Here is a 25,990-nt window from a genome sequence, read left to right on the forward strand (position 1 = left end):
GCAGAATAAAGCTGTTAGGCATGTAAAAATCGCCGTGAATCCTTTATTTTTTAATGGAAGACGATGGTGACAATGACTTCACAGCCTCCCGTACGGGCTCTTGCTTGCGCGAAACGAGTGACGTCACGGCGGCAGTGAGCAGGGCTGATAATCAAGGTGGTATTTGGACGGACGCTCCCTCTACGTTGTCGTTGAGCCTAGTTTGATACCTTTTAAAGTAAGTGATCTTCTGAAAGAGCATGGGTTTGAACTATCTTTGTCTTCGACATTACGAAGGCAGTATTCTACAGGAAGGTCGGTAACCACTTCAGCGTTGCCTTCTCGTCGCTTCCTACTTTCTCGTCAGATATGTACATAAAATAACCAAATTAGCTTTTCCCTTCTAGGAGCAGGTGACACAACGTCTTTGTTAGTTTCTCTCCAATTAGACAGAAATTCGCGTCGTTTTCAACGTGTTTCAAGTGCTTTCCCGCTTTATGTATTAGGGATTTTGTTTTTGAATCATTTAGATTTTTCAGCATTTTAATTTTCCGCCGTTCTTCGACCTTTTCCTAATTTAATCTTTTAAATTTTTGGCGTTTTGATAAGGAGTCTGCTCTCTCTATTGGCTGTTCTCATTTTCTTTCGTGCACTTTTTTTTCATATAGGAATACGTACCAACTAGCCCAGCTTGCCATTTCGTTTCAATACCTAAGTATTACCGCAGCAGAGCATGAGAAGCTCCAGCATGTTGCACAACTCATTGACAATGTACGGCCAGCCATGACAGCCTTACCAGCTGAACTAAGTCTTAGCGATGAAAAACAAAAGAAATATTCAGTAGCGGACGTTCTGATATTCACAGCCATGCTTCATATTGCAGCGATTCAGCCAGCCCACGAGTGAAACCCGGAAATAAAAAGCACAAAGCGACGTCTTAGCAAAAAACATGAGGACTGCATATGGACAAACAGTTGAAGAGTGCGGTCCACAGCAGCGCAATTTGCAAACTGCAGACAAGATTACTATTTCACTTTGGTACTGATAGTGATCCGACCCTACAAGTATTATATGGCCGTCATCAGCATTGCAATTACATGGGCGGTTGTGAACCCAACGAAGATTTCTTACGTATTTCAAGCTGGGTTATGCAGTCGAGTCAGGCCGATCACCTCTCTCAAGCATATAAAAGGGTGTCAACAGACCGGCTCGGCGTGAAAAAAAACGAGACAGGAAAGCTCGATGTGACCCTGACATCGACGAGAGGCGTTGCGGGCAAGCAACGAGGCGACAGGGCCATCTTCCAAGCCTCCGAGGTATTCGCTCTTCAGGGTGAAAACTAAGACGACTTACAAAAATTATTTTGAGCGCGAGCACATGACACTGTTGTACCAACTTTCCCAACAACAAGTTCTTTAAAAACTAAGACTAAACCGGCTGCCACTGAACCTGTCGAAGATAGCGAATTAACGGAAATTCGCAGGTATTAAGGAGTAACTCCTGAAAAACGACGAAAGATTAGTCTACAGCTTCTGATCCCTCTTCTCTCTATAGTATATGCTGCATGTTTGAAGATAATCCTGTCTAACCGCTACACTATTCTCCTGAACACAGCCAGGCAAGTTTGGCACGTGGCCAATTGAAGCAGCTGGTCTTTCTGTGGTTGACAACCTCATCCTAACCTTACATTTTCAGCTCCAAACTCTTTCCGGGAAAATTCTTGGGACCTAGACCAGTCAGAATCACTGAACGAGTGAAAAATTTTGGTGTCTTGTGCAAAAGCTTGGTTTTGTGCGTTCGCGATCATGTTTGGGCAGCCTTTAGGTTGCGCACTATTCACCTACGTTGTGTGTTGTCTTCACCACCTTCGTGGGTAGAGCACCAAGACCGTCTAGTGCCGTATTTGCTGCAGATGCGCACAATGCGCCCAAGGTTGGAAACAAGGCGCTTTATAAGCGGAAGACATTGAGTGTAATTTTGTTTCTTTAGCCAGCCTTAACATAATTGATCCCTTGATCTCCTTATGTCGACATCTCAGTTCCTAACCATCTAGATGGATTTGTCGTTCTCAGAGCACCTCATCTGACTTGATGGACAATTGACACTACGTCAGAGGCGCGCTACCGGAAATGTGACCCACTGGACTTAGCTACGCAACACTTGCAACGTAGCCCACCACAGTTGTCTAGTCGTTAAGGTACTTGGCTGCAGACCTTCAAGTCACGGGATAGAATCCCGTCAGCGGTGACTGCGTTTCCAATGGAGCCAAAAATGTTGTAGGCCCTTGTGCTCAGATTTGGATGCATGTTAAAAAACAACAAGTGGTCTAAATTTCCGAAGCCCTCCATTATGACGTCTCTCATAATTATATTGTTACGGGGATTACAAATACACGGAAGCGAGAAAGGAGTGTATTTGCAATATATACAGGTATGTATGACACCCCAGGGCTGCTAGGATCTCGCGCGCCGAATCCGCTTCTTCTTCATCGATGCGTCTACGACGGGGCGGAACCATGCCCACTGCCTCGTATTATCACCCCCGGCGAACGAAGGTTCGTCAAGGCGCCGCTAAGTTAATCAGGACTAGCAGTGTAGTAGCGTTTTAGTTGCGACAGATGAACAACATTGGTAGGTGGTGTGGCAGAAGATGAATGTGGTTCAACGGGAGTGATGAGGTAGTCGACGTCAGTGACCTTGCAGAGACCTTTGTAGGGCCTGGCGTATCGTGGAAGGAGCTTCTTGCACAAGCTTTCACGCCGATGCGGCTTCCAAAGTACGACGAGAAAGACAGCAGGGTAGTCAACGCTGCGGAGGCAGTCGTCATAGCGGACTTTTTGTGAGGCCTGAGAAGCAGTGAGCCTAGTGTGCGTGATTTGGCGAGCGACGCGGGCTCGAGAAGCAACGTCCTTAGCATACATCGTTGATTCGGTGATATCAGAAGGAAGGAGTGTGTCGAATGGCAAGGCAGGGTTGCGGAGTACAGAAGAAAAAACGGAGAATAGCTGGCGGTGTCATGCCTTGATGAATTGTACGCAAACGTAACGTACGGGAGCATTGCGTCCCAGTCACGTTGATCAGCAGAGACGTACATGGTCAACATGTGTGTAAGAGTTCGGTTGAGGCGCTCTGTGAGACCGTTGGTCAGGGAATGGTAAGCAGTAGTAAGGTGATGTTCGGTAAGCCAGCTGCGGAGGATTTCATCGATAGCTTTTGCGAAGAAACAGTGGCCAAGATCCGTCATAAGCTGGCGCGGTGCCCCATGCCGCACAAAGATGTCATTCAGAAGAAAGTCTGCGATATCTGTAGCACAGCTACTTGGTGTGGCACGAGTTATAGCATATGTGGTCACATAGTCAGTTGCGACAGCGATCCATTTGCTGCCTGACACAGACGTTGGGAAAGGTCCGAGCAAGTCGAGGCTGACGCGGAAGAATGGTTCCGGGGGAATGTCGTTAGGTTGGAGCAGGCCAGCCGTATGGAGAACAGGAGAGAGAGAGAATAAAATGAGGGAAAGGCAGAAAGGTTAACCAGAAAATGGAGCATCCGGTTTGCTACCCTGCACTAGGGGAAGGGGGAATGGGGAAGAAAGATCGGAAAGAAAGCGAAGAGGGAAATAGACGCGCGCGAGAAAAAAACAGTGCTGCTTGCATGGAAGACAGTGCTGCTTGCGGTCATTGCGGCAGCGATGAAACTATAGAGCACGTTCTCTGTAACTGCGCTCGTTACAGCGTGCAAAGACGGCAACTAGCTGCTGCGTTAGCTCGCCTTGACGACAGACCTTTGTCTGAACAATCAGTGCTGGAAAGACGGCATGATTTGTGTGCTCACAGAAAATCAGTGAAGGCCTTACTGAACTTTTTGCGTGGCAGCGGCCTATTGTATAGACTGTAGCACCCCAGCTCCCCCCCCCCTTCCTGGAGAACAGGAAGTTTGTGACGCAGGCAGTGCTCGCAAGGAGTGACACGGTGGCGAACAAATTTATACAGGCCAGGCCAAAACAACCGTTGCTGCACGTGGTGATAGACGCGTGAAAAACCTAAGTGTCCTGCCGTCGGAGCCTCGTGCAGATGAAGAGTGGTGGCACGCAGGTATCGGGAAGTAACTAACAAGAAGTCCGGGCCATGAGGCTTCATGTTGCGGTGGTACAGAATTTCGTTGCGGAGGACATATAGATGGAGCGAAGGGACGGAATATCCTGAAGATACTCGCCCAATGACCGTCTTGATGGTTGCGTCCTGGCGCTGTTCTGTGCTGATGTCGCGCAAATCGAATATGGCAAGGACACAAGAATCGTTCTCATGGATGGCGAGGCTAGCAGGGTCAACCGGATAACGTGAGAGACAATCGGCATCTTGGTGTAACCTACCAGACTTATATATTGCGTCGAAGTTATACTCCTGGAGACGTAGACACCAGCGACCTAGGCGACGAGTTGGGTCCTTGAGCGACGACAACCCACTCAGAGCGTGGTGGTCCATAATAACTGAAAACTCCCGATCATACAAGTCCAGACCAACGCAAGACATTCGCGCTCCGTTATCGAATAGTTTCGATCATATGTGGAGAAAAGGTGGCTGGCATACGTAATAACATGCGTTCGGCCCCCTGGTGTTGAACGAGAATGGTGCCGATGCCGTGAGCCCTGGCGTTTGTGTGAGCTTCAGTCGTCGCGGACGGGTCGAAGTGAGCCAATATTGGGGTAAAGCGAGCAGCTGGATCAGCGTGGGAAACGCAGCTGCTTGGTTTTGGTCCCACAAGAAGGGCACATTCTTTTTTAGAAGATCAGTGAGTGGTGATGAATTTTTAGCGAAATTGCGTATAAAACGTCGAAAGCACGAGCGTAAGCCCACAAAACAACAAACATCTTTGGACTAGAAGGCAGAGGAAAGTTCTTGACAGCGCTAATCTTGTCAGGGTCCGGTTGGAGGCCAGCAGCACTTATCCGACGACCAAGGACCGTGAATCCTCGTCGGCCGAAATTGCACCGGCTCGACGAGAAACGGCTAGAATGGTCGACAAACGAATTAGGTGGCTTTCAAATTTTAAGGAAAAACCAATCACATCGTCGAGGTAGCAAAGGCACATGGACCATTTGAAACCACGGAGGAGAGAGTCCATCATGCGTTCGAGCGTTGACGGGGCGTTGCACAGCCCAAAAGGCATAACCTTGAACTGATAAAGGCGTCCTTTGTGAGAAAGGCAGTTTTTTCGCATTCTAAATTGTCGACAGAATTTTTCCAATAGCCCGAACGCAGAATTATAGATGAGAAGTACCGTGCGCCATGAAGGCAATCATAGGCGTCGTCGATTCGTGGCAGCGGATATACGTCTTGCGGGTTATCTTGTTCAAGGCATAGTAGTCAACGCAAAATCTTCAACTGCCACCCTCGTTTTTGACTAAAACAACAGGTGACGCATATGGACTTGAAGAGGCCTCTATTACTCTATTAGAGAGCATCTTCTCGACTTCTAGTTGTATGAACTGGCGTTCGAACTGGGAAACATGATATGGTCACCGTCTAACAGGACTAGCATCGCTGGTATGTATTTGATGACGCACGACGGACGTTTGACCTAAAGGGCGGTCATCTATGTCGAAAATATCTCGGTAGGTGGTCAGAACGTGGTGGAGTTGCGCAGCCTGACAGGGCAGAAGATCAGGGTCAATCATCATCGGGATTTCATCGGTAGGTGCGTTTGCTCGGCTGGCTGCAATAGGGGACGAGCAGTCTTCAGAGTCTAAGGCCACGATCTTACATGCATGAAGTGGGGAAACATGGCCTAATGAAATGCCTTGCGGGAGAACTTGGGTCGAGCTACTAAAGTTCAGAAGCGGAAGCTGAACGTAGTTGTCCATGATAATCACGATGGTATGCGGCACAGCAACACTTCGTGCCAAGAGCAGATCCACTAATTGAGGCACTATGTAGTCACCGTCACGAAGAGCTGCTGATATTGTTAAGGCCACAAACGTGGTGGCTTGCGGTGCCAGCCGAACATAATGAACAGCGCACAAGCGGTGTGATGGTGAGGACGGCACAGCCCCAAGTCGAGGCAGTTCAAGTTGGAGAACGCCGGTTGCACAGCCAATGAGAGCGGCATGAGTGGACAAGAAATCCAATCCAAGAATCAGGTCATTGGGGCACTGCTCAATAACTGCAAAGAGAGCAGATGTGGGGTGATCGGTGATTGTGATTCGTGCTGTGGACATTGCTGTGATGGCAAGACTTCTTGCGTCGGCGACACGAATAATGCCAGAAGCAGCCGGTGTGGGAACCTTCTTCAGGCGGCGACGAAGTCGGGCACTCATCACAGAAATATGTGCCCCAGTGTCAATAAGTGCAGAAACAGTCAGGCGTCGACGTCTACGTCGATCAAAATTCGTCGTGTTGGCACTACAAGTAGAGGATTTGAGAACAGTATCGAGGATGCAGCTTCACCTGTAAGAGCTGCACCGCTTAGTTTCCCTGATGAGAATTTAGCGGGGAGGTCGGGCGTCGTCGTAGAGGAGAAGAGGACGACGGGCGACGTGCAGGCTGTGAACGAGACTGATGGCGTCAAGGCGACGGTGAGCGGCTGTACCGTGTATCAGGTACATCGAAGGATGGAAGGCGGGGGGTAGCTGTCGGGGATCGGCGCACGAGGCTGGAAAAGACAGTAGCCGTTGGTGCGGCGAGCAGTGTTATACTGTGTTCGGGACGAAGACCAATGGTTGCGGCAATACCGCGTGACGTGCCCTATGCGGCGGCAGTTAAAGCAGATCGGCCGATCATCCGCCGTTAGCCATTCGGCCGGATTGTGAGAGCGTGGAACAGACCGTTCCTGGGGCGATAACCTGGGGCGAGGCAGCGACCTTGAACGGAAGCCCATTGGTCCAGACTGAGCAACGGCGCAGTTATAGAAGCCCAAAGTGCTGAGTTCTTCCCACACAATCGACTGTACCAACCAAACCTGATGTACTTGTGAATCGACGTGGCTATTGCTGGTAAGACCCGGTGTAATTGCTTCGATTTCCCGCTGGACGATTCGCGTAATTTCAGACGTCAGTGAAGACTGCCGATGAGAGGCTAGTCCATCTTCGCAGCAGGACGTCACAGCTGTGTTCGGCAGTTGAGTGATTGATCTTGAAATACGCCTGCTTTTGGCCTGTTCAAAACGCTGGCGTTCCTGAATGATTTCCTCGACGGTCGCGCAGTTCCGGCCCATTAGCAGGTTGAACACATCGGCCGTTATCCCCTTGAGGACGTGGCCAACCTTATCTGACTCCGACATGTCGTTGTCGACTTTACGGCATAAAGCCAGCACGTCCTGTATATACGAGATATACGGCTCTGTGAACGTCCGAGCACGTATAGACAACTCCTTCTTCGCCGCCACCTTTCGACCGATGGGCTTCCAAAATAAGTCGTGAAGCTTCTCCTTGAATGTGTCCCAACTGCCGATCTCCTCCTCATGGTTCTCGTATCAGAAGGTCGTGCCTTTCAGGTAAAAGAGCATGTTGGCCAGCATGAGAGTCGGGTCATACCGGTTGAGCGCACTCGTACGTTCATAGTCGGCAATCCATTCGTCAACATCAACTTCGTCTGTACCGCAGAAGGTTCCTCGATGTTTCGGATGTGTCAGCACGTACGTGGGTTGGGGTGAGGCCGGTGGAGGCGTTGCCGTGGATGGTGCAGACGTCGCCGAGGCTGATGGAGAGGTGGCCGTGGGCTAAGTCTCGTGTTCCGTCACGGAAACTTCGATTTGACGACCACTGCGGAGCTCAGTTGTATGGCGCTTCGTTACCCAGCACGTCTACCAATTTGTTACGGGGATTACAAACACAAGGAAGAGATAAAGGAGTGTATTTTCACTATTTTCAGGTAGGTGTGACACCCCAGGGCTGCTAGCTTCTCGCGTGCCGCATCCGCTTCTTCTTCATCAATGCGTCTACGACGGGGCGGAGCCATGCACTCTGCCTCGTAATATTCCTATTTTAGAACGTTAAACCATACATATCAATCAATCAACACTTGTAACTTAGCTGGATATCTATTCGCAATTTTGGAGCATTATTCAGCACACTGTCATTAAGCTGTATGTGTTCGTGCTTTTTCAAGTGACCGCGAACAGCTTTCGGTTATAACGTGTCATCTCGTAAAGAGCTTTAATTCATTAGAGCCGTCTCATATCATGCATCGTAATTTTTCTATTTAAGGCTGGAGTCCTTAAAGACAGACGAATCTTTAACTGCTTTTGGTGGTATAGCACCCTAAGCCTATCGAAAGCTTGGAAGGTTCGACCATGTCCTCAATTCCTAAACTGAGTTCGCCGTACTCGAGGAGTGCGTAAAGAAAAGAACACTGCACCAGAGTACGTGTGAATTTACACACCCGCGGTGCCAGATGCTACAGAGCAATTAAGCCAATACTGTTTCAGAAGAAGCCCTAAAGAAGTGGGAACATGGGGAAGTTTCCCCTTCTTAGAATCAATTTTAACTATAAGAAAATTGTACATCAACTATAAATGGGACTTGATGAATCACTTATTTCATAAGCGGTAATGTGCAATCATGAACTAAAGCAGACAGCTCCTTTTTAAAACTTGTGTCGAGAACAGTCTTCATTTGGCTGAAGGCTGGTTTTGCCAGCGCACAATTAACGTTGTTGATGAATGCGGAATTTATGTTTGAGTTCAACTTTTAACCAGAGGCGTGAGCATGTGGGGCGGACCATGTCGCGAGGGATAGCACCACCGTTTCACTCGTCGCCTTAAACAGGACACAAACACTGCCCCGCACATTGAGTTAACGGAAGTAGAGGGGGCGCTATGCTGTCCTTTTACCTAAAAAAGTGGCTAAAAAAATTTGCCCCGTATCTGCATTTTAATCTGCAATTGTCGTCGAAAGACGATAGTCTTGCTTCTGGTGGAACTGAACAAAACGTGTATTTAATGTTCTGCGCAAGAAAATCGGTGAATGATATTCTGAAGGTGCTGCGCTAGAGTGCCTCGAGCGTGCCGCGGAGGCGAACGAGCGCAACAAGTCACGTCACGTGTGAGGCATGATCGCTATCTGGCAGTTATCTTGGAAAACGATACTCTTGGCCTTAAGACAGGCCGAGCGCCCGTCTCAGAAGTGATAAGGGGTAGAAGGCAAGGCGATGGGTAGGTGCCACCACCGTTTCGTCTTAGCAAAGCGTTGGAAACACTTCCCTTTTTGCGCAAGCTTTGCATGGTCAGAGCACGTGATTAACGCTACGGTCCTTAAAATAAGTTATGTATGCCTTTTCTAGTAAAATATGCACATACAGAACATATACACGTTGTTATGGCGCCTCTTATATGCGCAATAATTGCTTTTCAATTGAATATCGCACAAGTATGAACGTTGAATCGTGAGCAACATTGGTGGGCGCTGCTGATGTGGTCGGCTGTTTAGGATATCCGCTGGTGCCGTTTAAAGGCCCTCATTTGCTTAAGGGTGGACAAACAGGCAAACGTACATACATACATACATACATACATACATACATACATACATACATACATACATACATACATACATACATACATACATACATACATACATACATACATACATACATACATACATACATACATACATACATACATACATACATACATACATACATACATACATACATACATACATACATACATACATACATACATACATACATACAGGCAGGCAGGCAGGCAGGCAGGCAGGCAGGCAGGGCAAAATTTTTGCATCGATGGTCGCCAAGAAAGAGTATCGTCTTTAAAAACTAAAGTATCGCCCACAACGCGCCTTTATCTCTACCTCCTCTCCGAGCAGCTGCAGCAGTGCCTATATGGTGTCTACCAGGACACTGCGGGCCCAGGCATACCTTCTCCCGGTTTTGTTGCGGGCCCACTGCGGGCCCAGGCATACCTTCTCTTGGTAATGCGAGATGGCCCTCGCATTACCAAGCACAGGAGAAAGGAGGACTTTGCACACAGAGACGAATGGTACTAATTGCCATTTTTGGGGCGTGTTGGTAAACAGAACTTGACAACAAATTGAGCGCTAAGAGGCAGGGACATGGAAGAGAGATGCATTGTGTTGTGCTGTCTCTCATGTGCCTGTCTCTTAGCGCTCAATACGTCGTCAAGGCACTACTTTAGTTCTTTCTAGGGACTTCACCTTCACCTCTTTGATGGGAAACACTGCAGAGGGCTTTTCGCTCAGCTACTTATTGCTATTGACAAACAAGTTACTGAATGAGAAATGCGCATTAGTGAAGGTGATCTCCAAAATCGTGATATTTGTGGGCAAAATTCATATAAACAACAAAGCGCAACAAGATACTGGAAAATTTATAGTAGACTCAGCGAAAAAAGAACCAAATGTGGTTATTCTAAGCGGTGCTGGCCACTCTGCTCTGCATTCACTCCTCACTGTAATACGGCAGTTTTTGCAGCTGGACTTCTAAATAGGCATTGCATGAGGAGGTCATCGCATTTTCTTGGTAGTCCAGCGGCTAAATTTTTCACTAAACCTGCTCTGGAAATGCGCTTCAGCAGCAACTGAAAAGCGCGAAATAAAAGCAAGCATTATGCTCACTGATGGAGGGGAGCTGTAGTACTGAAATGGCAAGTTGAGAAGTACAGGAGGATAAAGAAGCCAGCTTTAGGTCTCGGAGCCAGATGCAGTCCTGTGCCTCCACTGAAAATTTTCAATCGCACAAAAAAAACAGCGGTGATACAGCCTTGAAGATAGTCGCACGTAGATTGGTCAATAGAAAACAGTTTTGGCGGAAGTACTGCCACGGCATGCGCTAATATGGTATAACAACCGTGTGCTCAGATTCGCCTGCACGTTAAAGAACTCCAGGTGGTCGAAATTCCCGGAGCCCTCCACTACGGCGTCTCTCATAATCTTATGGTAGATTTGGGACGTTAAACCTCACCTATCAATCAATTTGGTATGACAAAACTGTACGTCCGCATGTTTCACATGTTCTTTCGCAGCGAAGTTCATCAAAATCTAGCACTACTGCACTGTCCTCTAAGCTCTGAAAATATCCTGCACCATCAACAGTATTAGTCTTAGTATAACTGCCGGATCAACTGCAGTTCAGCTTAACTTTCACCGTTTCTAGAAATGGTGTTCGTGGTGGCGTTGGTGCTCTGCCTCCATGGATGTCCAATGTGATAGTGGTGTTGTTGACGGTAGAAGTTATAGGACACTGTTATTGGCACCGATTTTTTGATTGATTGATTTATATGCAGGGTTTAGAGTCCCAAAACTACCATGTGATTATGAAAGACACCGTTTCGGAGGGCTCCGGAAATTTCGACCACCTGGGGTTCTTTAAAGTGCACCCAAATCTAAGCACAGGGGCCTACAGCATTTTCGCCTGCATCGAAATTGCAGCCGATGGAGCCGAGATTCCATCCCACGAACTGCGAGTGAGCAGCCGAGTGCCTTAGCGACGAGACTACCACAGCGGGGTGTTATTGCCATCGAAACTGCTGATGAACCACCACGTCCTTGGGGACCCCAAGCTTTGACTGCTTCCAAATGATTCGGCCAATATAATATATATATATTTATATATATATTATAAATGAGCCCTTACGGTATACACTTCTTTCCCTAAATATATATATATATATATATATATATATATATATATATATATATATATATATATATATATATATATGTGTGTGTGTGTACATATATTATTTGTCAGACGAACATTGGTGTACTATCCTAGGTTGACATAAGATACAATACTTGGATCCGCCAAAGTGGCGTGACCTCGGAATCCTCGATGTGAAATGCAACTTAAATGAACGCGACTTAAGGACAATTTTTTGAATTCCATGAAAGTGTCATTGCAACCAATTAGAACTCGCTGCGATTGAGTGAAACTTGGTGCATAGTACACTTCACTTATACGAACGTACTCCGTGACACCATTCCCTGCCTCCAACGTCATGTTAATAACTTCAAGAAGTAAAATCAGCTTGTTAATACATATCCTAACCGTGGCCTTCCAGATCAGCAGCGCCAATGGCGTACCACTGGAGCTAATCAATTAGACCACGATAGCTGCAGTGATAAGTGTAGCATACAAACGGGTAATGTTTTTTATGAGTACTAAGTGAGAGCGTATGACTCCGGATGAAATGGCGGATATTTTGTGCAGAAGCGGGGAGACGCTTGAAGATACTGGTCATTTAGTGTCCATCAGGATGTTGTACCGTCGTGGGTTTCAAGGGAGCCTAAAAAAATTGACTCCTGACCACTGCTGTCTTAGGCGCAGAAGTGTGGCAGAAGATTCAGTAATCTTCATAATATTAGCAGTTAGTGTAAACTTCTTATGCAAGTAAGCAGCTGGACAAGTATACATGCATTGCAAAGCAAGTGAACACAAGATGTTTTTTTGGAGGAGGTTGCGATAACTGGTAAAAACATAAGCGTTTGAATTCAAATATTTTTCTCTGTAGAATTATTTTTCACTGAGGTGCTTCAAAGTTTCTTCAATTTGAGCGTTACTGAATTTGTGGGAGTGCCAACTAGAATAAACGAACCTTGCGTGGCATCGCTTTAATGCATAGATTCATTACCCTCAGTCGTGCTGCGTGCCGAAGCAACAATGACTTTCGTGTATAAAGTTTACCAGTAACCGACGTGCTAACTTGCTCATAAAAATGTATGGACATGTAATATAGCACGTCATACTTACAGGTGACAGTTAGATTCATTCTTATTGAGCACAATGTAGCTTGTAAGTGAATGGGTATTTTTCTGAAAGAGAGTGACGTCAGCGTTTTATCGGGTAATGTCATGCAGGAATTCAAAACCTTGATGAATGTACGTAATCAAGACAAATAGTACCTGGAAGGCAAATATTCTTAGTGCCCGTAAACCTTTAACCACAAATAATAACCAGACGGGAAAAATAACCTAATGCTTTATTGCGCTATTCGTTACTTACACTGCAAATTATGAAATATTAAAGCGCATTCTCCTTGTGTTTGAATATTACTCATTATTCACTTGTCTTAATTGGACGTGAGTTCTACTGAAAACTTTAAACTCCGAATATGAAGTGCTACATCATTATTCACTGTTTTATGAAATAGTTGCAATAAAGTGACGAGAAATCCACCAGTAATAAGTTCGTATATTAGCCATGCTAGCCAAAACTGGCTATGGCCTGTTGTTCCTGGAGAAGTAAAAAAAAAGCTGGTTAGAAAGATGTGAGGTTTCCCTGGCACTTGTGGCGCTCTTTTACCATGTACGACTGCACAGTAGTATTGAACAATATATAAATGAACCTATGGGTGCGAAAGATTCCACTTCAATTCGTACGAGTGGGTCAAAGATTGCTTCATATACTTAGAAATTTTGGCGCAACCTCGACTCACGCAAACACTCACACAAGCACACACACTTACACCAGAGCAACACACACGACACGCAGCGCTCACGTGTGTGTTGCTCTGGTGTAAGTGTGTGTGCTTGTGTGAGTGTTTGCGTGAGTCGAGGTTGCGCCAAAATTTCTAAGTATATGATGTATAACCAACTAGCCCAACAACAAGTTTTATTAAGCTATATTTCAAAGATTGCTTCACCGACGGTAGTTGTAATACTCTACAGTCAATGCAATCGCAAGCGCTTGCTATGGTTTGCAGCGACTGTAAAATTAAGCCATTTCGGTCACCATGCGTCTACTTTTTCTTGCGCTACCGATATATCTTTGACAAACGCCACGCCTGCACAGAAAGCGCCGCACAATCGCAGCGAAAGCTTGGAAACCGGCATTTCCAGAACCAGTTGCAAACTTTCTTAGGACTACACTGCAATTACACTCTAAAAATACTGTCTCGATAAATTGATTCACTAGCTGATGACGCTGTAGGATTATAGCTGAGCCCTTTGAAGAGCTTAGGAAGCATTCAAAGACGCAGCCATAATGTAATTCATATTGTGTTACGTCGGGTTATACGATTAGCATTATGTGACGCCAGGTTATTATTTTAATCTTGCACCACGTTAAATTTCATATGTAAACGTGGTTTCTTTCCGACATAGCGCTTGCAGGGCATTTTCATGCGTACCAGTTTCGGGCTGCACTACGGCTCAGTACCAAGATACTGCGCTTGCACAGAGCTGAGCCAAGTTTGAACCCTGTTCCAACCTGGATATTTTTCACACGAAATTGTTTGCTGCCTCGTTCCATCACAGCTTCACTTACGTATTCTGTCATAGATATGACACTGCAAAGTATGCATTAACAAAATGCGAAGAAAATAAAAACGACAATAAATTATTCCATCGTGCATGCGGCATCGAAATAGTAACCTTGCGCTTCGCAGCACGTGGCGCTGGCAACTACGCCATGGAGATTGCGTTTTGCTGAAGTGCTAACGGCAAGCCATTCATTTACACTATACGCCGTTTGGCGGTCCTCGGAGCTTCAAAACGTTAGCGCGTTTTTGTTATCAGTAGTGAATTGGCGTGACAGGCTCTCGTTGGGCGCCCTCTAAAGGTCGTCGCCTCCACGGAGCGTGGTCACTCTGGTGCGCGCGCTTACCAGATTCGCGATTAGGGAAAGATGAAAGTCACTTCATTCGCTCCTGCAGCCACGTTTACGAAAGGAGCGCGCTGCTTAACCACAATCAAGTAAGACGTGGCAGTTGTTTGCGCTGGTCCTGTGTATACTTGTGCGCTCGTTTCGTCGCTCTTTCTATTATGTTTGAATAGCGCGCTTCTCCCTGAGCGCAGCCTACTCTCGGCTATTTAAGCGGTCTGGAAGGTCTGATCCACGCGGAGGAATGAGTGCACGCGTGGAGCGCTGGAGGATTTCTATGTGCAGCAAGCTGTCCTTCAAGGACAAACGAGGTATAGGCAGAAGGTGTTGAACTGCCGCTAGATGGCGAGCGGCATCAGCGTCCAATTGAGCATTTGAAGACCAGCGGTCCCCAATACACGGACTGGATAGGCGCACCAGTGAATCAGTCGGTGTATATCAGAGGCTATCTGCTCTGTCGATTCGCCATATCCTACGCACCAGGGATGGGTGATTGGATGGTGAAACCTTATTTAGAGTCCCGAGAGATGCTGCTAGCGCGCAGTGAGATTCTGACGCTGAGACAGGCAGTCTAAGCTTTACTGCCCCATCGTGAGGTCTCTGGCCTAAAGCTTGTCGCACAATGAGAATTGATATTTTCAATGCATGCGTAGGGAGGTGACTGTGGTGTAACTTCTTTATTGACCAAAAGCTTACGAAATAATCATACATATATGAACAATTGCACGCACATACATTTGTGGAACCGTCATTAATTTTTATGTAACCACTTGTTTAGAGTTGTGTGACAATGGCCAATACGACCACCTTTCGCAACAAGATTATTACCACCGCCAGTAAGTGGTAAGCGGTTACGTAACGTTAAGGCTTGCTAGGATGTGTGACGGCCCCGCAAACACGGACTGAACCCCGCTCCTCTCAAGATGTTTACGCTCGTTTTTTTAAACCCACGCATAAAAAAAAGAAAAGAAAACCTTCGGTGTAACGAATGGGCATTCCGGAGTGGAGTACCTGGAAGGATTATTTCTACTATTCTCACCCCCCTCCCCACGCAAACACGAGGACCGGGCGGCGCCTTGTCGTCTACAGACAGTGTGACAGTGTGCGGTGGAAATAATCCGCGCGCACCCTTCAGATTTGTGGCATGGGGGAGCAGCAGAGCACCTTTTGTTGGTTCGGGGAATGCGACTCTGCCGCAGCGCCTGTGCCGGGTCCGGCCTGACTTTCCGTCAGCCTCCGTGGCTCCAAAGCTCTACTGCGTTCTGCGCGGATGGTCACCCGCGGCGTTGAATGACGAAAAAGCGGCGGCTACGGAGAATTTCGCGGGAGACACCAAGCTGTATGGAAACGTTGAGACTGGGTCTGGACATCGGCTCATCAAGTACCGGAAGCATCGGGACCATTGTTCGCCAGTAAATAAAGTGTCTTGGGACAGCTTGCCCATCTCTCTCTCTCTAAAGCTTGAGTTTGTACATTGTTACTTGCTCGCCTTTGTTTTGGAAAGGGTTTTCTACTGGTGTGGGCCGCGGGGGCGGCCGTCGAAGATGATACACACCGACTGACAAGCGAATATGCCGCGTCGACAGTGGCGATTGGTTTGGTGCCCCGGTAGGGCAGAGTCAGAACTCGAGAAAAGCGGCCACGTGTCAATGAAGGAGAGAGGCGAGGAGAGTCATTCTGAGGGGAGAAAAAGAAGTACACGGCGACGGAAGGGAACAGATCAGGCCTCGACGCCAAGAACCAACCTTAGGCCCCGACTCGAGCAGCCAACTCCGAGACCCCGACTACATGGACATTCTGTGAGACGAGCTTCACCTCCTTTACTTAAACGAGCTTTGCGGGAAGGGATGCGGCATATTGAGACATTGCGCGGTTTTATTAATTTATGACTTTATCATTTGTGTTGTCGTGTGTTTACTCTGTATTGAGGCACCCTTGTATCGTCACCGTTACTTCGCTTATGTATCCTGTTTCGCGTGTCGCGAGTATTTGCTGATGTGTTACAATTTCGTGTAACAGAGATGTCGTTCACGGACAGTGCACGCAATTTGCACTTGCTATTGAATTAAATGCGTCCATGATTAAGAAAACATCGTGACGTCTCTTACTTCCCGGCCCCAGCACAAATCCCTGTATGTGGAAAGTGATTGAGACACGTAGCCAATAGGGAACCAGATAAAATGGGGTTTGAGGGGTCTTCCCTCTCATTGGCGATCGGTGGCGTAGTCGGTACGTCTCAGATGGAAGCGCTTGGACGTGCTACGTAGATCTACTCCTGTTGATGAAGCTTTAGCATACAACTGTCCTGAACTTGACGTGATGCCTGTATGATAGGGGTATATATGTAATGATCATTAAGTTATACAGCCAGCTTCCAACACTACTCACATTACACGAACATTATGGCCTCATAGGGCATTTTTCAAAAGCAGTTCCGAGACCTGGCGTGGCTAGGTGGTAGAACACATCATTGCCACGCAGAATACGCCAGTTTAATGCTTGATGGTTGTCACGTTTGAGTCATGAATGCCACCGCCAGCGAGCCGTCAAGTCGGTGATGCCTGGAAAGGTAGGCGTTATGCGAGTCATTTGCGTGTCATATAGGTCGAAATTATACGGCAGCTCGAGCCCGAAAGGTGGTGGAGAAGACCGTGGCTCTCGGAATGCTTGCGTTTAAATTTGATCTGCTGGGCGAAGAAAGGCACCCCGTGCCGGGTTGGCAGTGATGACCGCAAACTAGGCTCGCCGGGCCATCCTTCAGTACTGAATATCTTCCTGGCGCTGGCCCAAAACGTCGGGAAAACTTGGAAGAGGAAGAACATTTTTGACAGTGGTGCAAGGAGGACGCAACGACGTTTTCTACATAAGGCAAGACCACGACTTGTCTACGCTCTCGACCCGGTCGTCAAGACGCTCCATCGGCTAGTGCTCCAAAGGGTCCGCGCGATCGTCAGGAACCTTCCTGTTGGGCTCCCAAGTATTATATTTGGGCTATCTTTCATCTCAATGTCCACCATTGGAAAGATAGGGTCTCTATACGAACAAAAGTTGGGAAATTCATTCTGTTAGTGCATCCATTTGGCCTGTTTGCTTGGGTCTGTAGGAGGTTTGCAGTATGTGTATGCTGTTCTGTGCTGTCGTTGCAGTGCTAAACGTGGCTGTCCGTACAAAATGGTTGTGCGTTCTTCTGGCCTAATTCACGATACGAATATCCACATAAACCTGACACTGGTGCCCTCATATTTACTAATTACAGCTGTCGGATCAGTCTAGTGACTGTGGTTTTTTTCTTAAATCTGTATCATTTCAATTACCAGCACCTGATTTTACCATTCCTACGTATAAAAAGTGTCAATAACCAGTGGCGTCCCGCACACTACGGTCTGACGTACGCAGGCTGCTCCCCAAGAGTCCTGTGAATGTGGTTTGACCACATACGTAGTGGGATTTTAACTTTTTCATACCATGACCAGCCACATAATATCCTCAAGTCTTCTCCCGCTACCGTAATAACTTTGGTCTAACCCAAGTGAAGCAATTATAAGACCACTCAGACGTGGATGGATGGATGTACGGATGGACGGATGAACGGAAACAAAGTTCCTACTTCATTAGAAATACTTCACAGTTGAAAAATGTCTCCTCGAACATAGTCAAGTTAAAATATTGTTTAATGTGAATTAGTAGCAAGCACAAACACATAAAGTACCGTTTGCACTTCAGCAGCTAACAACATTTATAAATTTCATGCCAATACGTACTCATCCCATCGTTCTTTTGACTGAAATGAACAAGAAAAATATAATAAATCAAGAATATTAGGATGATCAGGTCGTGTTTTTTGCAATAAAACAAAGTTTAGTAATTCTGCAGTTAATAATGTCATTGTGCGCGGTATGGTAATATGAACATAGTTGGCATAAGATAACATACAACAATACAAAAAACTTGCAATATAATTACCATCCCGATGAACGTTAAAGGTTGTGCAAGCTATCAAAAGAATAGACACTAAGCTTGGACTATTGTCAGCATTCAACATATATATATATATATATATGCATATACATACATATATACATATATATATATATATATATATATATAAATATATATATATATATATATATATATATATATATATATATATATATATATGTATATATATATATATATATATATATATATATATATATATATATATATATATATATATATATATATATATAGCCCCGCCGTGGTGGTCTAGTGGCTAAGGTACTCGGCTGCTGACCCGAAGGTCACGGGTTCGAATCCCGGCTGCGGCGGCTGCATTTCCGATGGAGGCGGAAATGTTGTAGGCCCGTGTGCTGAGATTTGGGTGCACGTTAAAGAACCCCAGGTGGTCGAAATTTCTGGAGCCCTCCACTACGGCGTCTCTCATAATTATATGGTGGTTTTGGGACGTTAAACCCCGCATATCAATATATATAAATATATATATATATTTATATATATATATATATATATATATATATATATATATATATATATATATATATTTATATATATATATATAGATAGATAGATAGATAGATAGATAGATAGATAGATAGATAGATAGATAGATAGATAGTCCAGTAGATCCTCCGTGAGCGGTCACAACGTGGTTTATTTCGACGTTTGAACCTAGAGTCTGGCCTTCATGAAGGCCAGACTCTAGGCAGAAACGTCAAAATAAATCACGTTGTGACAGCTCACGGAGGATCTACTGGACTATATGCAACGCTACGGCCACTGAACAACCATACCTGCCTATATATATATATATATATATATATATATATATATATATATATATATATATATATATGTAGTGTTCCTACTTAAAATAACGGAACAGCATTAAAGCTTCAGTATGGAACTGGCGTCCATCTTAATCTGCTTTATTCTTTCACTTCATCCTCCTCTTCCTTCCTGCCCCGGCCCTCGCGCTTCTTCATCTTCTGTCCAAAGGCTCATACCGCTTCACCCTTCCCGCTTTCTTTTAATTACCCCTCCTGGGGTAATACTTGAAGACATTCCCAATTGAAGCACATTCAACAGATCCACGTTCACCAGTGTACCAGACAGTCTTCAAAATTCCGTTCTGGGTGGCTGTCTTGGTCACAGAGTAAGGCCCATAAAATTTGGCACTGGAATCTCTTATTCCTTTTCTCACTAGTACGAGGTCGGTGACTTGAATGTCTGGCATGTCTGCTCGATGCCTCTTGTCGAAATTCTTTTTCATTCGTTTTCGGTACCTCTCCTCCTGTGATTTTTGTTGCCTCTCCTCGACAATCTTGAGGTTTTCCAAGAGTCCCAACTCACGGTCTGCCTGCAGAATAGGGGTCTCTCCTGTAGAAGCGTACTGTGGAAAGAAAGCGGGAAGGGTTATGACACTATTTGCATCTTCTTTTCCTGCTCGTGCCGCGACCATCCTGGTGCATTCATCTATGGCCAGCAGAAAAGCTTGCGTTTTTCTGACTCCTTCCCGTTTCTTGTTAAGTTCGGCGAAATCCAGGTGAACTACTTCAAAAGGCACGTTCGAGTGGCAAGGTAGTATCATGGTGTCCGTAGGCTGTTTATACTTGACTTTGTGTACTTGACACACATGGCATGAACGAACGTACTGACTAACGTCTTTCTTCATGTGAGGCCACGTAAACCTCTTGACCAACTTGTTGTAGGTACGCCAAAAGCCGTCGTGTGGTGGCGGTGGTGGTGATGACGGCGGTGGAGCCGTCGGTGCCGAGTGTCCTGGTTCTTCTGGTGAAATAGGCTCCTTCTCAGTGCTTTGCACGCTCTCCAATGAGTCTCCGCCGCTGCTCGCCTCGTTCTCGCGTCGATTACGGGCCCCGGCCTTCTTGGATGGTGACTTCGTTCTGCGTCGGTGGGACCTTGGGTGTCGGTACATCGGAGGAGGTCGTTGCCACGAAGGGGCACTCCCTCTGTCCTGGAAGTCCTCCTGGCTCCTGTTGCCACTTCCGCCGTTACCTCCCCGTACTCCTTCTTCGAGATTTCTTCCGGAGTTGTTCCGTCCTGTCATTTCCAGGTTGCTCTGAAAACGGCCACCACCAGAGCCGTTTTGTCCTACTGCTTCCATGTTGCTTCGCGAGCGGCCACGTCGCCGACGAAAGTAGCGGCCACGGAACCGCCGTGGAGGGCGCCGGGGTGGGGGTTCGTTGAAAACCTCCTCTTCGGCGTACGCTGGCCGTGGCTCATCGACAATGAAACGCTGCGGTGGAAGCGGTGGCGGTGGTGGGGCTCGCGGAGGTGCTCGTGGCACTCCTCTGAAACGCTGGTTGTATCGCCAAGGGTAGGGCCTCCCCACGCCGTCCATGATCCACCGTCTAGGAGCCGGGTCGCTCTGGTCCTGGTGCGGTGGCAGTGACCGCGATGAGTCTCGGTTTCCTGCTTCCTCCCTTCGATCTTCCCCTCGGCCACGCCTTGACGCCGGCCCGCGCCTTCGTTGATTGCGACGTGGAATCCAGCGGGGTCGGAACGGGCGCCTGTCGGCCGCGTACGGGCTACCCTGAACAGGCTCACCATCGGGTCCGGTCACATTGGCTGCCTCGCAGCCCTTATCGCCGACCACGACGTCAAACTCGACGGTCTCACCTTCGCCAACGCTGCGCAGCAACTTCTGTGGGTTGTTGCGCGTGATGGCCGTCTGGTGGACGAAGATGTCCTCGTGAGTGTCGTTGCGGTTGATGAAGCCATAGCCGTTCTTGACATTAAACCACTTCACCGTTCCCAGGATCCTCTCGGCGACGATAGGCTTCTTCCTGCCACTGAAACGACTCTCTTCGCCCATTGCCAAGTTGGCGGTTATCTTCAGAAGGGGCCGGGTGCCGGTCACAGCTGCTGGAAGCCCGCCTGGATGCGTGATGCGCTTCTGGTGGCTTGACCAGTCCGATTTACTCCGACTGAAACAGCTGCTTGACTCGGCGGTTATGCTTGTTTCCGAAGCTGATGGTATGTTCTGAAGACACGCGAGGAGGTCATCTAGAGTCTTTGGTGACAGTATTTGCACTTGCTTCAACACGTTAGTGTGCAATCCATGCATTATTAAGGCAACTACGGCCGTAGATGGAAGCAAAGGCTCCGCCAGCTTTAAAAGACGGCGTTTCTCAAAGAAGTACTCGACAAGGCAGCTTTGCTCAGACTTGAAATTAAGCGCCGTGTTCCATCTTTCTACTGGATTGCTTCGGAATGCAGTCAAAAACTTTTTCCTCCACTGGCTCCAAGAGTCGTCACTGTCTTCCAGAATGCATGTTTCATACCACTTTCGCGCAACACCTCTCAAGTAAACGCGCATGTTGGTGATTTTAGCCTCATCAGAGAGCCACTTGTTTTTTCCAGCGGCATATTCGTAGAAATCAAGCCAACTTTCTGGATTTGAAGACACACCGTCGAAAGCATCAGGTTCTACGAAATTAGGTGTCGGTCTCTCAGCATTCAGAGAGCTTATAAGAGATGTCATTATTTGGTTTTGTTGAAGCATCTGTTCCTGTTGCAGCTGAAAAGCTTTCAAAACGAGGCTCACCTCTTCCGTCGAAGATCGTGATCCTGAGTGTTTTCGACGCGCTGGTTCAAGAACTAGGTCGTTGAAGGTCGCCACACGCAAGTTCACTTTCACAGCACCTTTCCGTCGTAGTTCAGTAGTGTCTACGGCTGCCTTTTCCACAACCAGGTTTACGAGTTCTTCCGAGCTGAGCTCACGAGGTAGGTCTACCGCTGCTTCGTCTTGAACTTGGTACTTCGAAAAGATGATCTCCTCGGAGGTCTCGTCTATGAAGAACGTCACCCACATGATGGCTTCGATGGCCGGCTGCGCCAAAATAATGTAGTGTTCCTACTTAAAATAACGGAACAGCATTAAAGCTTCAGTATGGAACTGGCGTCCATCTTAATCTGCTTTATTCTTTCACTTCATCCTCCTCTTCCTTCCTGCCCCGGCCCTCGCGCTTCTTCATCTTCTGTCCAAAGGCTCATACCGCTTCAATATATATATAACAAGATACGACGTCCGGCAAGGGAACCAGGAGGTAAATGTAAAGCGCATCATGGCTTCTTACATCTCGTATGCCATGATTTTTCACGGGCTCGCCGGGAACGCGTGATGATAGCCACACAAGCAACGTTTATTTTAAAAGCAGGGCAGCGTGTATGCTGAGTGCGAAAGCATCTTCTCCTAGTCATCACAAACAACCCCCGATGATTCACGCCTAGCAAGAAAACAATTGCGCGCTGTCTGTCACATGCAACATCACGGCGTACCGCGTAACTTTCTCCGCAAATAACCACACAAGCCCCAGACAAACTACCACCTACCAAACCTAAGCCAATGGCCTCACCAAGCGTCTGAACAAGACCGTCACCCACATGCTGGCCATGTAGTATGTCGAGGTCCAGCTCAACGCAAAAGATGCAATCTTTACCCACGTGAAAGTCGCGTAGAACGTGAGCGTACAACGAACGACGCCCATGGTCGCCTACAAGTATAATTCTATGTACAAAAGCCGGCAACGACTGTCGCCGCCTTGCTACTAAGTGCACCGACGAAGAAAGCATCGACGTCACCACCTACCTACAGCGCACCGAAGAAGCTCGGCAACCAGCCCTTCTGCATATTCAGTGCCAGCAAAACATCAACCGACAACCATCACTCCAATTAACCTTCAACGACGATACCAGCCTGGCAACCGCGCGTGGTTCTGGGCTTTCATACGATGACGTGGACTTGGCGAAAAACCTCTTTGACGGTACCTTGGGCAATACACGATGGTTCAACGTTTAGGCGCTCTAGAATACGAGGTTATGCGCTACGGTGTTACGAACTCTCAACGGCGCCATGCACAGCCCAAACTCGTGCATGTCGCGCGCCTCCTACAGTTTCAAGCACTTTACAGAACCCGATATACTCAACTTCTCGGTTTATTACTGTGCTTTCTTGTTTGTGCATATTGTTAAATTTACTTTTGGGATGTTACCCCCATATCAATCGTTTATTGTACATTCGTGATTTGTTGTTAGCGTTTGTTGCATGAATTTTCTTCTGTGTTCTGTTTTCAGCATCGCACCAAAGCTTTTTCAGATTTGCACACGTGTTATTTTGACGCGCTTGGTTTAAACAAACAAAGACATTGATTGAAACTCGCCGACGGTTGCACCTTATTATTGGAGTAGAATCATGTTTGTGGTAGATCAAGTTTAACACGACTGCGCGCTAGCCGCGAACAGTAGTGATAAGGCTGAAACTTGCGACGCGTGATATTTAAGGGATGGCCCATACCAAAGATGATCAGATTAACGACGGCCTCAGCTATGTTCACCCGCTATCAGTGTCGGTGTGTATTGCTGTAGTTTTACCTTCAGAGGAGCTAATTTTCTGGTGTATATTTCGTCAACATGTTCAATTCGGCCTCCCCTGATTGGCTGGAGCTGGCAATCGGCACGCTGCCTGTTTCCAGTCTTTTTTGCACAGCGGCATTTTAACGCCACTGAAAACGACGGAAGGCGTTTTACCAGAACAAAAGCTGCCCTCAGAGATGTGAATTTAGACGCACATTCCTGGGGTCATGCATGAATAGCTAACTAATACAAGAACGAGGGATTGTGGGATGCACAATCTGCTACCGGCTTCCTGTTCGAGAAGAGTAGACGATGGCGAATCGCTTCGCCGCAGGCCTAAGATTGATAGATATGTGGGTTTTAACGTCCCAAAACCACCATATGTGATTATGAGAGACGCAAGCCTACGATTATTCAGGATTCGCTCGCGCAGTCGCCCGTTTATCTTCGGCCTGATAAACCTTTGTCGGTTGTTTAGCCGTTGACTGCTCTAACTCGAGCGTGAAAGGCAAACGAAAGTATCAATTCTCGTGTAATGAAAGAAAAATGAAGTGGGTCGCTGCTGTGAAGAGAGTGTGTTTGAGTACGGAACGTTGAAGCCAGAGTGCGCGAAAACCAATTTATTACAGGTACTTGTGTATTGCACACTAAACAAAAAAAGCTTGCACATGAATTTGTTACGATTATTATATTGAAAAATAAATTTTCTGGCAGGTGTGTTTAGCAAAGATATGGGAACGCGTGGGCAAATTCTACCTGCCATACGAGATGAGTGCTGGCCATTGCACCTATATATATATGACAAAAAACGTGAAAGCTTCACTCAAGAGTAAGTTTAAACGAAGAGCTGGACTAGTTCATTTGCGTTTATCTTGGTCAATCTGTGTGTTAGGACGGCACCCAAAGGAATGACTGATATGTTGGGTTTAACGTCCCACAACCACCATATCATTATGAGAAACGCCGTAGTGGAGGGCTCCGGAAATTTTGACTACCTGGGGTTCTTTAACGTGCACCTAAATCTGAGCACACGGGCCTACAATTTTTCCGCCTCCATCGGAAATGAAGCCGTCGCAGCCGGGATTCGATCCCGCGACCTGCGGGCCAGCAGCCGAGTACCTTAGCCACTAGACCACCGTGGCGGGGATGTGCGTGTGTGTAAGTAATAAACATAATAATAAGTATGCACATAGCGGTTGAAGGGCGCACTATGGGCCGGATTTCGCGATCGCATTCAACTCTTAAAGGCGAAGCATAATGGTCACCCATTATTTGTAACTTAATACACTTCGGCAAATACAACAAATCCACGAATTCTACACCACGAAAAGAGCTACCTTGTTCGATAGGTTTACATAAAAGTGTACAAACTAACTCCTGTTACAGAAAATCTTCATTGACGCACAGTATGTAAATTTATGTTCCTTCTAGAAAGGCCATGTGACATTTGTCCGATGTCAGAATAATAGATTTAACGTTTTGCTGCAATGCTATCGAAGTTTTGTCATGAACTGATGTTGACTCGGCAACTAACAGCGACCATCTTTGTGTAGTTTTTTGTATTTTGCTTGTGCTTCAATAACTTTCGATTAGCCAAAACGCAGATACGTCCACAATAGCAAATTTGAAGCCTGCCGGAATTTTCCCAATTCTAAACTACAGAATATCTGTTCTAAGGAGATTCCATCTTTCATTGCCTCAATAATGAATGGGACTAGGAAAAAATTGGCATTTTCTATACCATCAAACAAAAAAAGCCTCCTTTCAATCCCAGAAGGATGAGTATGCGCGCGATTATAAAATTCGAAAAGCTGCTTACAAAAAACATCTTCCTAATCAGTGGCTAACAAACTGGAAGCACTATGAATTTCTTGGTGGCGTATTCAAGCGTGCAGTTAACAGCGCAAAAAAAAATACCAATGTAGACATCAAGGTTATTTTTACTAATAAAAAATAGGTGTGCTTTTTCCGAATATCTTCGGACAAGAAAACTAGGGCCAAACCCTTTTTAGTTCAAATCATGTTTTTGCACCGCAAGAGCGGAACTGCCCTCTAGAAGACATT

At 46.7% G+C, this 25,990-nt stretch overlaps 2 protein-coding genes across 4 annotated transcripts in view; both read right to left on the reverse strand.

Moving 5' to 3' along the window:
* Positions 1-25,990, reverse strand: part of LOC142766978 (japanin-like-RA2) — a 171,482-nt gene that overhangs the window by 28,421 nt on the left and 117,071 nt on the right. For all 3 annotated transcript variants that reach the window (XM_075868189.1, XM_075868191.1, XM_075868190.1), the window contains 2 exons: positions 18,313-18,332; positions 12,701-12,762 (listed from right to left, as the gene is read on the reverse strand). In XM_075868189.1, coding sequence (XP_075724304.1) covers positions 12,701-12,762; positions 18,313-18,332 — 82 coding nt within the window. The remainder of the gene's footprint in view (positions 1-12,700; positions 12,763-18,312; positions 18,333-25,990) is intronic.
* On the reverse strand, positions 19,234-21,734 carry LOC119182863 (uncharacterized). The gene is made up of 2 exons (XM_075868373.1): positions 20,302-21,734; positions 19,234-19,249 (listed from the first exon to the last, which is right to left on the reverse strand). The coding sequence occupies exons 1-2, from the start codon at positions 21,636-21,638 to the stop codon at positions 19,234-19,236; spliced, it is 1,353 nt and encodes a 450-aa protein (XP_075724488.1). The 5' UTR covers positions 21,639-21,734.

This window comes from Rhipicephalus microplus, chromosome 7 (genome assembly GCF_043290135.1).
Source record: "Rhipicephalus microplus isolate Deutch F79 chromosome 7, USDA_Rmic, whole genome shotgun sequence".
In the NCBI taxonomy this organism is placed as follows: Eukaryota; Metazoa; Arthropoda; class Arachnida; order Ixodida; family Ixodidae; genus Rhipicephalus; species Rhipicephalus microplus.

Coding starts and splice junctions, on each gene's coding strand:
- LOC119182863 (XM_075868373.1), bottom strand. CDS start 21,638: ATGCATGGATTGCACACTAACGTGTTGAAGCAAGTGCAAATACTGTCA.